This window comes from Limulus polyphemus, unplaced genomic scaffold (genome assembly GCF_000517525.1).
Source record: "Limulus polyphemus unplaced genomic scaffold, Limulus_polyphemus-2.1.2 Scaffold4944, whole genome shotgun sequence".
Taxonomy (NCBI): Eukaryota; Metazoa; Arthropoda; class Merostomata; order Xiphosura; family Limulidae; genus Limulus; species Limulus polyphemus.
This window is the reverse complement of record NW_013670554.1, coordinates 54,124-67,246: the sequence shown is the minus strand read 5'-3', so window position 1 is coordinate 67,246 and position 13,123 is coordinate 54,124. Positions and strand designations below refer to the sequence as shown.

The 13,123-nt window shown below is 33.8% G+C and overlaps 1 protein-coding gene across 1 annotated transcript in view; it reads left to right on the top strand.

Annotated features, from left to right (window-relative positions):
* LOC106471891 (bifunctional lysine-specific demethylase and histidyl-hydroxylase NO66-like) overlaps nucleotides 1-4,565 on the top strand; it is an 11,945-nt gene extending 7,380 nt beyond the window's left edge. The window contains exons 5-6 of the mRNA XM_013932517.2: nucleotides 1,300-1,486; nucleotides 4,390-4,565. Coding sequence (XP_013787971.2) covers nucleotides 1,300-1,486; nucleotides 4,390-4,461 — 259 coding nt within the window. The 3' untranslated portion in view covers nucleotides 4,462-4,565. The remainder of the gene's footprint in view (nucleotides 1-1,299; nucleotides 1,487-4,389) is intronic.
* The last annotated feature ends 8,558 nt before the right edge of the window (nucleotides 4,566-13,123 follow it).

Here is a 13,123-nt window from a genome sequence, read left to right as displayed (position 1 = left end):
ACTTTACAGTGCTTTTTCAAATTCTCAGGTTTGATCAACTAAATGGCAGTTGGCAAGAGAAGTAAAATAAATAAAGTTAATATCTGTCTATCTATTTTGTTCTTGTTAATTTGTCATGTTACTTTGTATGTAATATTTTTGATAAAAGAAATGAAGACAACATGTAGTACTCAATACTCATCTTCCTTTATTGAATCATTAATTTTTAGCAAAAATACTAAATTAGACATTCTGATTTTTTACTGTACAAAAGATTTATAAGGTTTACTAAAAGCTTACCAAGTTTCGTAAAGATACATAAGTCGTATCATATCGGATAGTTTATTGATACAATCATATCACGGCTTGATGATAGGATACTCGTATTGTATTTCTCTTTCACCACACCTTTACCAAATACGTTTAGTAAAAGTACGCTATAAAAAATAGTTCATCAGTAGTGAACGTAACATGAAATCATGGGGTGTTTTCCAGTTTACCCACTGATATAGTAGTCTCAACTCAGTATCAGGAGTAAGTCAATACACTGCTACTTAATGAATTTTAAATGACTGGGTATCAGTTCATCAAAAAAATAACATATCTTTAAAAAGAGTAATTAAAGAGCAACTTGTCTGTATAGTCAATATGTAAGATATAACGGTTAATGTTATAAGAGCCCAACTTTTTTCTCAAGAATGTTTGTTTCTTTAACAATTATTTTTAAACATGTGCTATTTTCCTTTGTGTTCAATGTTCATCTTCACCTTAAAATTCTTGAAAAATAAAGTAATATGCGATGTAAATTCAGAAAATTCGGTATTTTGGCTATAATGCTTTTTCAAGTTAGCACTTTAAAGAATGTAGAGAGAATGACTTGTGTATGTATGTGTTACATTCTTACAGAATACATTCTTTGCTCTAAGTCAAACTTTGCAAACCATTGTAATTTGAACTACTATCATTAAAATGCTACGTAGTTAATTTTATTGCTAGTAATATAAATTTTTCTTCCTGTGATTTTCAGCAAGAGCAAATGGAGTATTCAAACCTTTAAAGATAATATGATTTACGGGTTCCTTTCTTTATTCTTTGCCAGTGAGGTAATTTGAACATTTAGCCAGCACCATATTTAATTCCATATAATATTCTTATATCCTTTCATATACAAAGTAGTTAACTTAAAACCTTATTTACTGGAGTAAATGGACACACGATATCTCTAATGTTACTGTTATTTATGTAAATTGTAAACAGTTATTGTTACAACATTTTAATCATGCTGTCTCTGAGAGTGTCAGGTATGATTTTATGACATAGGCTGGTAATGGAAGAGGAGTACGTTCGATTATACCACACCGTAGAGAACTCTCGTATTTACCATGAGGAAGAACCTCAGTACATAGATATTGGGGGAGAAAGAGCTCCTGCAGTGGAATTCCTTCTGCACAGTTACCCAGAATACGTTACTATTGATCACTTGCCTCTACCAACCTTGGAAGAAAAGGTAATTATTGATGTTGCATTCACGGATGTATTAAAGTAAGACTAAACTGATTTGTTATCACCAGGTGGAGTGAGAATTTTCTCTAGTTTTGTAGATTTACACTCTTTTTTTTTTATTTTGTGTAATGTTATTTTATAACACTAAATCACAGTTAGGACATTTTCTTCCCAAAAGGCTTAGATGGAATATTTTTTTACCAGATTTTGGTTCTATTGCTGGAATTTTCAACTGTTGCAATGCTACAAGTAATAGTGTATCATTACAGCTTTAAACAAGTGTGACACTTGTTTCTAATTTTTATTTCTTAAAGTTACCCTATCAAATAGTAACAATCATGAAAGAAATGAACAGAGATGTTGAAAATAGGTTCACTGAGATTTAGATAGACAAAAGTTATTGTTTTCATAAAAAATAGAATAAAACTTTCTAACTTTGTTTTCTTTTTGGTTCCTTTTATTACCCCGAAAAGAGACCAAAGGCAGCCTGAAGGGGTCACCTGTTTTAACCACTTGCACCACTATACAGTAGTGTGTTGTCTGTCAGTCAGTCAGTGTTTTTTTACCCCATGGCCCAAGAAACATGGTGGGGGAACTGATGTATACCTTCACATACCAAGTACATAAAGTACGGAAGTAGCAGATGACTATATATTTTTGGGAACATTATCCTTAAGCCAAAATAAATTTCTTAGTTCGAGTTAAGCTGTTCTTGGGAAGTGGGTAAATTCATCTTGCTAGAAAACTTGTTAACATATTGTGACTATTGTTCAGCCAATTGGTTCTGAACAGGATTCTTGGCAACATCAGATTCTTAAAATATTAGGAATGGTCACAGACGTTTTTACAGACGTTAATATCAGAGAAGACAGTATTAAATTAACTGAACTTTGAGAATGTCTGGCTAATGTCTGGGCATCTGCAAAACTACTCCCACAGTTTAAGTCTGATTTGGATGAAACTTCGCATGATTTTACACCATCATAAGGGGAAGTTTTTAACAAAGTTTCATTACAAATGGGTCTCTTAATAAAAAAAAAAATTATTTAGTGCATGTGACCATTTGTTTTTAAGAAATAAGTCAATAAAAGATTTATATTGCACCAAAATGAAAATTGTTATAAAATAGACCCTTGCTAAAACTACAAAAATAAAAGGACCTTATTTTATAAATTTTTTTTCCTAAATCTTTTCCTTAATGGAGAACTGGTACTTCTTTACTTATTAATAATGTACATTAATTTTGGACATATATTATTATCAATGGAATTAATGTTTTTTAATATAATATCTAAAATTGTGGTAAAGCAAGTTTAATGCAGAATTTAGAAGTGAGTCTTCCTAGTGGAACATTATTGTGATATATTTCAGAAGAAACATGATTTTTTCGGCTGGAGAATCTAAGCGTACGCCATGAATTCAATTGTTCTGTGACCGAGGGAATCGCAAGTCCTTTGTATGGAGTTCGTTGCATACAAACTTGCAGGAATTTTGTAGTAATTTGATCTTCATAAGTTACACCAGTATATTTATTACTTCAGTACGAGTATAAAGTGATCAAGAACATCAAAAATCATGATGCTAAAAATAGTAAAACAGAAACGTGACTTATCACGGAGAAAGTCTGAAACTTTGAGAAAGAAAATAAAATGTCAGGATGCAGGTTACAGAAAGAGATAGACTTGAGCACCAAGTTATGTTCCAAGATCCAGTGAGAAGAAACCAGGAATAAATCCTAAATACAGAAACACATTAAAGTGCTTGCCAAGATGCAGTTAGAAGTCAGGAGCAGTTTTGTAACAGAGAAGCACACCATTCAGCTCACCAAGATCCTGACTGAACAGACACCCTTAGGGCGTCATTCCTGCTGGTTTATCATAAGTTTCATTAAATTATTTTTTGAATGCTATAATGTACAAAACACAAAATGAATTCCAGAAAAGTTCAGTTAATGAAGTAGTTTTGATTCATGTCCGACTGTAAACTTTATATTTGGAAATTTAAATGCAGAAAAAAATTGTTTTCTTTTTTTGACTGAAAAAGAGGTAAAAGTGTTATCAATTTAGGATCTGAAATAAGTTTCTTTAAAAGTGACAGAACATTTTTCCAACCCTTGTTTTTATAACAGAAACATCTCAACCATAATAGGCATTAATTTTTGACTCCATACTTACTCCTTAGTATAAATAAAGCCATTAAACACAGAATATGATTCTTAATCACAAAAGGTATAAGTTTAGAAGATAAAGTATATTTTGATAAACCATAGACTACGTACTTAATCAGTGTCATAAACCAATATAATTAAACAGATGAAACTTTGAATATAATGGGTACTCGTATTAGCACTAGCTTTTTTTACATAATGAACAATATAAAGGTCATGTTGAACTTAGTAAAAACACAATTTTTGTTACTCCAAAATCAGATAAAAAGACTAAAAAATGTTATTTTAAATAAAAGTGATTGCATCAGTAAAATTAACCTTTGATAAAAATGTAAAATTGTCAGATTATATGAAAATCCGGTACTTTATAAGAAATATAAAATATCAGAAAATGATTATAAAGAAATTAATTAAGTTGGCTTCCAAGCCAATAAGCTTTCTTTATATATATATATATATTATATATTTCTTTTCCAATATTACTGGTGTCTACGTAGCATTTCCTTATTTAGCCTGGTCGTCAATGGTTTTTACTTCATCATATGATTATTTTTACCACATTAAATGAAAACTCATGTAGTGGAAGAATTAAATAATCTTGTAATTTGTTTATATTCCTATGAAACTGAATAACCATCTGTAGGAAATTTTTTTTGTACTAAGTAATTTGCCATCAGAACTGAATATGGAAATGTATGGTTTGAATGTTGAGGACTCATCTTTAAATGTTTATATTTCAGATGGATCTTGCCTCTCTTTTATACGACAAAGGACTTATTGTCACGCGGGAACCTCTGCCTGAAAACGACTGATTCTACTGTTTTGTAGAAGAATTTGATGAATTATTGGTCCGAAGTAATTGATCATGTGACTAATTTCAAGAAGTGATTAAAATTGTAAATTCTCTTAGTTTTTATTTCAGTCTGATTTTTTTTGTTTCTTTTATTCCAAAATTTGTTTAGTAACTTGTAACTTAACCTGGATAATCCAGTTGTTATATTCCAATATTTTTCTATTATGTTATTAACACATGAATGCATTGTACCTTAAAACTTGTCAGACCAGAAATGCTAGGTGTTGCTATGAATTATTGTTGAATTTTGCTGGAAAAGAAAAACAGAGGAGAAACTTTCACCATGTTTGAAAATTCCGTTTTCACAACAGGTTAAATGGAGCGTGTAATGACCTTAGATAAACGTTTACATTGTACACACATTTGGCAATAGAACTTAGAGAAGTGAAAGGCAGAAATCAATCAACAAGATATATTGAAATGTTAATATAGCTGAGGAAATTTTCAGTGAAAATATACACATTCAGAAGAAAAGTCTCCAAAACCGTGTCTACAGTTCTGATTGAAAGATAAGAATCGGCTACAAGACTAATTGTTTTATTGATGAAGTAAAACATTAATGAAACAGTCTTTGAGTTGCTAAGTATAACCTCTGGATTTACATGCAACCAATGTTAACTTGTTTGACAAATGTTGGCACAATAATGTTTATCAACAAGGTGTATTTTTGTCTTTGTCAACAACGACGATGGGTGCACAACAATTTTCCACGTTATCTTTTTGACAAAAACTACCAAGTAGTATGCATTGTACAAGAAATAGAGGTATCTCAAACAGTCTTATCATATATTATAAAGGGGTTTACAAATAATATATGTTGGTTTTGCAGTCAGAAATAAATGAAAAAATTTAAACATCAGAGCTTTCAGAACACACAACTCGACAGATATTCCACAAATTCACCCGTACTAAAATAACAGTCCGTATATACGTTACCTGTGACTGTGCACACCTGTAAATGGGAGAAGCAAAAGCATCTGGAATTAAACCTTGAAGTTGTGGAACAATATTGGAAGCTATGGAAACCAAAAATGCACTATGGAGTATACGAAACCTAACACATGAACAATTGTACGTTCAAGGAGTTGTCAACAGCACTTGCTGTAAGCAAATATGTTGAATTTATCATTGAACGCATACAAATATAATTCACAAAACACGTCTAGAAATCTGATCATCTCTACGTAACCACTAATACTAGAATATTAAACAGGAAGACTGAAAGTAACGTATGATTTTTAAAAATGTGATAAAGGAACATGACATTTAACTCGTTATCAGAAACCCGAGAACACTTTCTGATATCAAGTTTAAGTATGTCTCACGATACCTTAGTACAATATACTAAATATCGTAACATCATTTGTGATGTCAGGTGATATTTGTCAAGGAAACCTTGTCAGAATGATAAACCCACTGAATGTTGCTACAAATACAAGACTATGTACGGATAGACAGCTATCATCATACACAGAGAGGAACAAATACTGACATACGACATACAGAAACATGGGTCTCCAGAAGGCCATTATTTTATGTAAGTTTCTTTGGGGATCCCGTGGAACAGTATAACACTATTACACATATATTATAGCATATATGGACTGAAAGATGACAGAATTCTTTACTATAAACTAAGTTACTCACTAAATGATTTAGGAGTTCACTAAACCTTTTGACCATTTTTGGCAACTTGACTAAGGCTAAAACTAGATTCAGATCCTATGGATATTTATCAACAATAATAAGACTATGACTGAAACAGAAAGGTGACTAAATTAACACTGTTTGCAACTCTGATGAAACAAATTAAGAAATATTTAAACGTAATACTTTTTAAAACCAAAAAGTACTGATATGAAGTATATACGTAAATCAGGATTTTAATGTGATTAACTAACTTTTTGATCCTAAATGTTTTTTATTATCTTAAATAAATAGGGAACAGTTGTAAAGTACAGTCACATTTTCTCAAAGAAAAAATAGTAAATCTGAAAATAAGTTTGTTTTTACGTTGATTTATAGTGTATATTAAGAAACTCCATTAGATTATTAATTGACTGACTAGCCACTTGTAGTTGTTTTTTATTTCAGGGGCTTGTAAAATACTAGACAGGCCCTAATGAAAATGTGTGTCACAATTTATGTTAGTCTTAACTCTGGGTAGCAAACGAAATTAGCCAGTTGCTTCTCCCAGTGAGAAAGGCTTATAGATATACATATTGTTAATAAAAAAAAATTCTTATATATATGTGTAAGAAGTTACTAAATTTCTGTAAAATTAATATTTTAATTTTCAGTGATCCCACTTTTCTTTTGTGTATCTTTTAAAGTTTTTAACTTTGTTAACAGAATTAATCAATTGCTAATAGGTTAATAGCAGATCTAAAAGTAAAATGCTAGTTCAGTGACACTTGTTGTTTAAGAACAAGTTTTATATTGTTGCCCCTGTAAACTGGTTTGACCTGTACAGTTAAGATAGTTTTTGCCCCTGTCAGTTGATGTGCCCCTATACATTTAAGATACTTTTTGCCCCTGTCAGCTGATGTTCCCTATACAGTTAGGACAGTTGTTGCCCCTGTTAGCTGATGTACCCTATATGGTTAAGATAGTTGATGCTCCTGTCAGCTGATGTTCCCCACACAGTTAGGACAGTTGTTGCCCCCTGTAAGCTGATGTGTTCTATACAGTTAAGATAGTTCTTGCCCCTGTAACCTGATTTGCCTTATACATTTAAGATAGTTGTTGTCCCTGTAAGCAAGTGTGACCTGTACAGTTAAGAACATTTTTGCCCCTGTTAGCTGATGTGCCCTGTACAATATTTTGTGTTCCTGTAAGTGCTCCCTTTCTTTAAAATAGAGCAGACATCAAGTTATCTGGGATAAGCATACACCACCTAAGTCCCACGTATTGTACATATATATAACTGTTTCTACAGGCCTTGATTTCAGCGGTTTATACTGACCATGGATGAAAACTAATTGGTTTAAATTAAGGTAACTATGCTAATGTAACAAGCTACATCGGAACTGAAGAGGTGGACTTATTGTGTAGTGAACCCCAAACACGATAGTTAAGCCTGTGTAATGAGAAACATAACTGTCTTCAGATAGGTTTTTGTTCCTATCCTTACTACCTAGACGTAAAATGAACTTCAAGATCACCACTGCCACTGACGAAAATATTCTATTAGGATAAACTAAACAAATAACTTCATTTTAATTTCTTCCAAGACGAAAGAAGTTTTAAAATGTTTATAGTCTAAAATTGAACAGTTACCCTACAAGAAGCCTCCCACATCTATTGTCCTTCACTTGAAAGCACTGAAACGTTTACTCCGAGTCTGATCTGACTGAGCAGAAGACTTTTCTGCACCTCTAGATTAGGACTGTTATAAGCTATAGATTACTTATGTAACGTGTGAAATAAATGTCCCTGATTGGGTCAGAATAGAAGTTTTCAAATCTAGAGAGATAAAGTAAAGAAAGAAAAAATCCAAAAATGTGTTTCAGGCATGGGGAAGAGGAGTGAGGAAACTCGGAACAATTTTGACCATTGTAGGCATCCCAAACCAAAGTGTACTTCAAGAGTTTGAACTCTAATAAAGAGACTTCTTTATTAACCAAATGTACAAGTGATTTTTATTTGAGTCTAGCCTTTCTTTTTAATTTGATTCACAGTTTTCAGAGGCAGTTTTTACTTTTCTGCCTTATCCGTATTAGCCCCTAATTTCTCCTTCAGTCTCTTACGAGTCAAAGCAAGCCTTGTGTTGAAGACGGGGTTCACTGTATAACGCAGAGTATCCTTCCGACCAAAGAGTTCATCAGCACTTTATCTTTAGCTCTTAAGTGTGTATTTCACGGTTTGAATTGTTCAGTAAGTTTAAAAATTCATGTGGGTGATGTAGGTTCAATGATGTTTCTCAGTGTATTGAGCTGAGCAAAGCTCTAGCTGTTTTACATATTGAAAGGTACTTATTAAGTTGTTTTACAGACTGTTTGGTACTTACTAATTTGTTTTACAGATGGATGGGTACTTAATATGTTTCAATGACATGACCTCGGACCCCCAGTTTCCATCTTTACAGGATTATCATGTGCAATCAATAGATAGTTTGCCTCTTCAAATTATTCACTTTGGTACATAATAACCATCTAATAAATGCCATGTTATCAAGCATAGTTATCAGGCATGTGTCTTCCAGGAATTTCCTCAAATTTTATATCTGTATATTATTGGGCAGATCTGTATGCGACAGTTTTAACCACAGTTAAATGTGACGCAGAGACGATCTGATGAATTAAATATATTGAGACACGAGTCACTTATCAATGTCGAGAAGGTGGGTTGTCTTTGTCTCTTAATCTTTCCTTCAATCCAATTTTGATCCCACGCTCCACATTATGCGAGTCGTAAATGTCGACAGTAAGCTCTACTATGAAATGCTCCTAAAAAAAAGAAGATTAGAGACAAAGACTCAATATGAACTTTTATCATGCCCAGTGATTCAGAGTCCTAAATTACAATGCGGTCAGCTTTGGGGAAGAGATAACTAGTTAAGACGCGGTACTTTTTACGGTTAGTGGCTTTTCACCTACTACAAGACATCGCACTTTGCTTGCCTTGACTGGGGTATCACTTATTACAGGTCTCTTTTCTGGATGGTCCTGGTTCCCTAAGGTGATACACATTTTTTTGTTTTCCAGTGCCATTAAGTACAAGGGATATCTTCCTCTCGGGAATTCTGAATCCCTGAACTGAACATATCTTTATGATCTGAGGGTATGAATATTTTGGTCGGAAAGGACTGTCACATACCTTTCCGAAAAGCAATCAATTTTCGGTGGGATCACACTACTTACCAAACAACAAGCAATGTTAAACTGTACTTCTGATACGTTCAGTTTCATTGCAACCTTATATCTCCTGTAGCTGTCCCGTGACTTGCAGATTTTTCATACTCAAAATCTGCATACTATAGTCAGGACTACGTAATTAAAAGAAACGTTCAATTTGATTGGAGACTAAACCTTTAATTCCATAAGAAAAACTACCATGTTCTGAAATAGAGTCAGAAATATTAAACACTTTTTTGTTATTTTCTCAACAAATTGACACCGTTTTCGAGCATGGCTTTATCTGTGGGTTAAAGCTTATTTCTGCCTACACTAGAGCAACAGGAACGTTATTACACCATGGGTAAAAGCTTGTTTTCCGCCTACACTAAAGCAACAGGAACGTTATTACACCATGGGTAAAATCTTGTTTTCCGCCTACACTAAAGCATCAGGTAGGTTATTTCACTGCTGTAATGAATTATGCATCAATATGGCTACAACCAAACGATCAGCCCCCCAGTGGCACAGCGGTATGTCTGCGGACTTACAACGCTAGAAACCGGGTTTCGATATCCGTGGTGGGCAGAGCACAGATATCCCATTGTGTAGCTTTGTGCTTAATTCCAAACAAACAAATCAAACGATCAAGATGCATTGACTAATTTACATGTCGGGCTAGCAAAGGCACAAATAGCAAACAGCCCACTCATCACAATGCTTTGGCAGTTTCCAGAAGTAATCAAAACTGTTGTTTTCTTGTGGAGTTCATGTAATAAGATATTTTTAGGCTATTGAAATAAGTAAAATTATAGACATCTAAATATATTTCCAAAATTCATTTCGGCCGGGGTTACGAATCAAACTGTAAAATAAGGGATCATTCTATAGGTAGCATTCCGCCACAATTTAATTCTTCGTATTGTTAGCCGACACTAGGCAGCAGGGACCATTCTATAATTTTTGCCAACTGCCCTTTTTCCTCCAAAGACTTTAATGGACGATATGTATAAATAAATAGATCAGAAACTGTTTTAAAACATAAGAAACCGCTATGGGAAAAAAAGGGACCGTTATTTTTTTGTTACACGTTAATAACCCTGATCTCAGATCATTTTTGGACTGCGTATTTTTTTTTTTTTTATTAAATCCGGGAAAATCCGTTAGTCTAGCAAATCTAAGCCGCAAGCCCTTTACAAAAGTTGATTTTCTTTATACAATCCCTAACAAGTTAACGTTTCGCTTATGCCACAAACAGTGTCAAGGGATCTTGTTCCTTGGGATGTCGTGACGCTCAGTTGAAATGTAGTGTTGTCGAGATCAAGATATTTGTGCCATACTAATGATTGATTTGCTTTATTGTTTTTAGTTTTTTTTCTCTGATTGTTGCCCTAGATATTAAAGTCATGCATTACTTGTACCATCTATACTTTTTGAAGATTGAAAATTTACAAATGCGATCATGTGAAACAGGTCGCATGTTAGCTGAAAGAGCCCGGAAATGTGTATATGAGAACCAGCCTGAGTCCGATAAACCCGTTACCAAGTATTTAAAAAACCCACGAATATTTTTTACAGTACCTTAAGATCTCTGCCTTACTCCAACCAACAGAAATAAAACTTCAACTGAGTATCATAAGAACCCAATGCATCATTTAGCTGTTCAGCTTATTGTGACAAAATAAATCAACACACTCGTAATTTTGTTGCATGCCGCCTTAACTCGTTTTTTTATTTTTTCATTTACTATTGTAATTTACTCGTCTATAAATTTTTGACTTAAAATATATTTTTCCTTTGTTCCAATACTCTAATGATTTCTTCTTTGTGATTGGCCCCCAGTGGCACAGCGGTATTTCTGCGGACTTACAACGCTAGAAACCCGGTTTCGATACCCGTGGTGGGCAGAGCACAGATAGCCCATTGTGCATAACTACAAACAAACAAACTTTGCGACAGTCTTGTTTGTTGTGTATTATTTGGAATATGTGATTTATAGATATATATAATACATATTTAGATTTTATTAAAGATTATGTTAATTTTATGTGTTATGTATTATGTTGAATTGGCGTTGTTAACGGGTTGACGTTGTGGAACTGATGTGAATACTGTCTGTTTCTTTACAGGATGGTCTGGTGAGGCTTAATGGTTAAAATACTGTGATGCAGATCAAAAGGTCTAACGTTCAAGACCCGATATGTCCCTAAACATACTCACGTCCTGCAATCTCAGCTACGTATGTATACCTTTGACGGTCAGTTCCGGGATGGGTGCTGTTGACTGGTTACTCTCCACCTGGTCAGAAGTTTTGAATTGAGGATGGCTACGTCAATTCCTTGGGGATTTGATCTAGCGATTTTAACTTATGTGTCATACGAAGTGTTTAAAATACTAAACTTTATCTGTACAGAACATTTTCTTTTTATTAGAGAAAAGAAAATTAGCATTTTTTTCATTTTCTTTATTCAAATATTGTTTCCGAACACAATTTTTAGCAAAATATGAATCATACAAATTAATAATGAATTGTTTCTGAGTTTTAAGTAGACTCTTTCTTTCTTTTCGCATTTTGTGCAAGTTCAAGTGTGTGTGTAATTTTAAATTCCATACTGCAATTGTTTGTTTGTTTTGAATTTCGCGCAAAGCTACACGAGGGCTATCTGCGCTAGCCATCTCTAATTTAGCAGTGTAAGACTAGAGGGAAGGCAGCTAGTCATCACCACCCACCGCCAACTCTTGGGGTACTCTTTTACCAACGAATAGTGGGATTGACCGTCACATTATAATGCCTCCACGGCTGAAAGGGCGAGCATGTTTGGTGGGATGGGGATTCGAACCCGCGAACCTCAGACTGAGAGTCGAGTGCCCTAACCACCTGGCCATGCCGGGCCAACTGCAGTTGACAGTTAAATATGTAAATCCCCCACTTTCTGAAGAAAAAAAAATTCTAACAATGTAATAATACTGTGGTTTTTGACATGATACACTTCTTCATAATTGAAGTTAATATTCGGACAAAGCAGTTTTTAACGATAAAAACAAACACAAAAAAAGCCGTCACTTCATCAAAACACTTACTTCTTTCTCTTTCCAAACTTCAGTTGGTTTGGCCAACCTGCTCACTGAATTTTTCCGAAATTTCCAAATAAACTTCCCTGGCAAAACTATATCAGTCAACAATTTTTTTTATGACCACTGCCTATTCTTAGCTGATGATTTGCAAACACTTGTGAAAATTTGTATACCCAATAATATGTTAATTTTACTATTTTCTCTAAAGGTAAATGCGAACTATAAAACCAACTTCCTTGCTTTGTCACAGTTTCTCCCATGCGACTTGTCCAACCATCTTCAGGAATGCAACTTGTAAAAAGAACCGTCCTTTCAAAGCGTTTTTTTTTCCTTTGCATAAATTCATCGTCCACTTTCAAAGTCTCCTAAAAGCCACCCAGTGGCTCAGTGGTAAGTCTGCAGGCTTACGACGCTAAACATTGGGTTTGATGCCAGTGGTGGGAAGAGAACAGGTAGCTCATAACGTAGCTTTTTTTTTGCTAAACAACAGCCGACCAACCAACAACCAAGGCTTCTGAAATTCTTATTCAATTGGTCAATTTTCAAATCATCAAAATCTTTGTATCCATTATCGTACTTTTGAAGAACATGACACTTTTTGAGATAATGAATAGCTGACATATTTTCAAGCAAGCACGATGACACTTTTTTAATTACCGTATTTTTCGGAATATAAGACGCACCCTTATTTTGAAGACAAAGTTTTGGGGG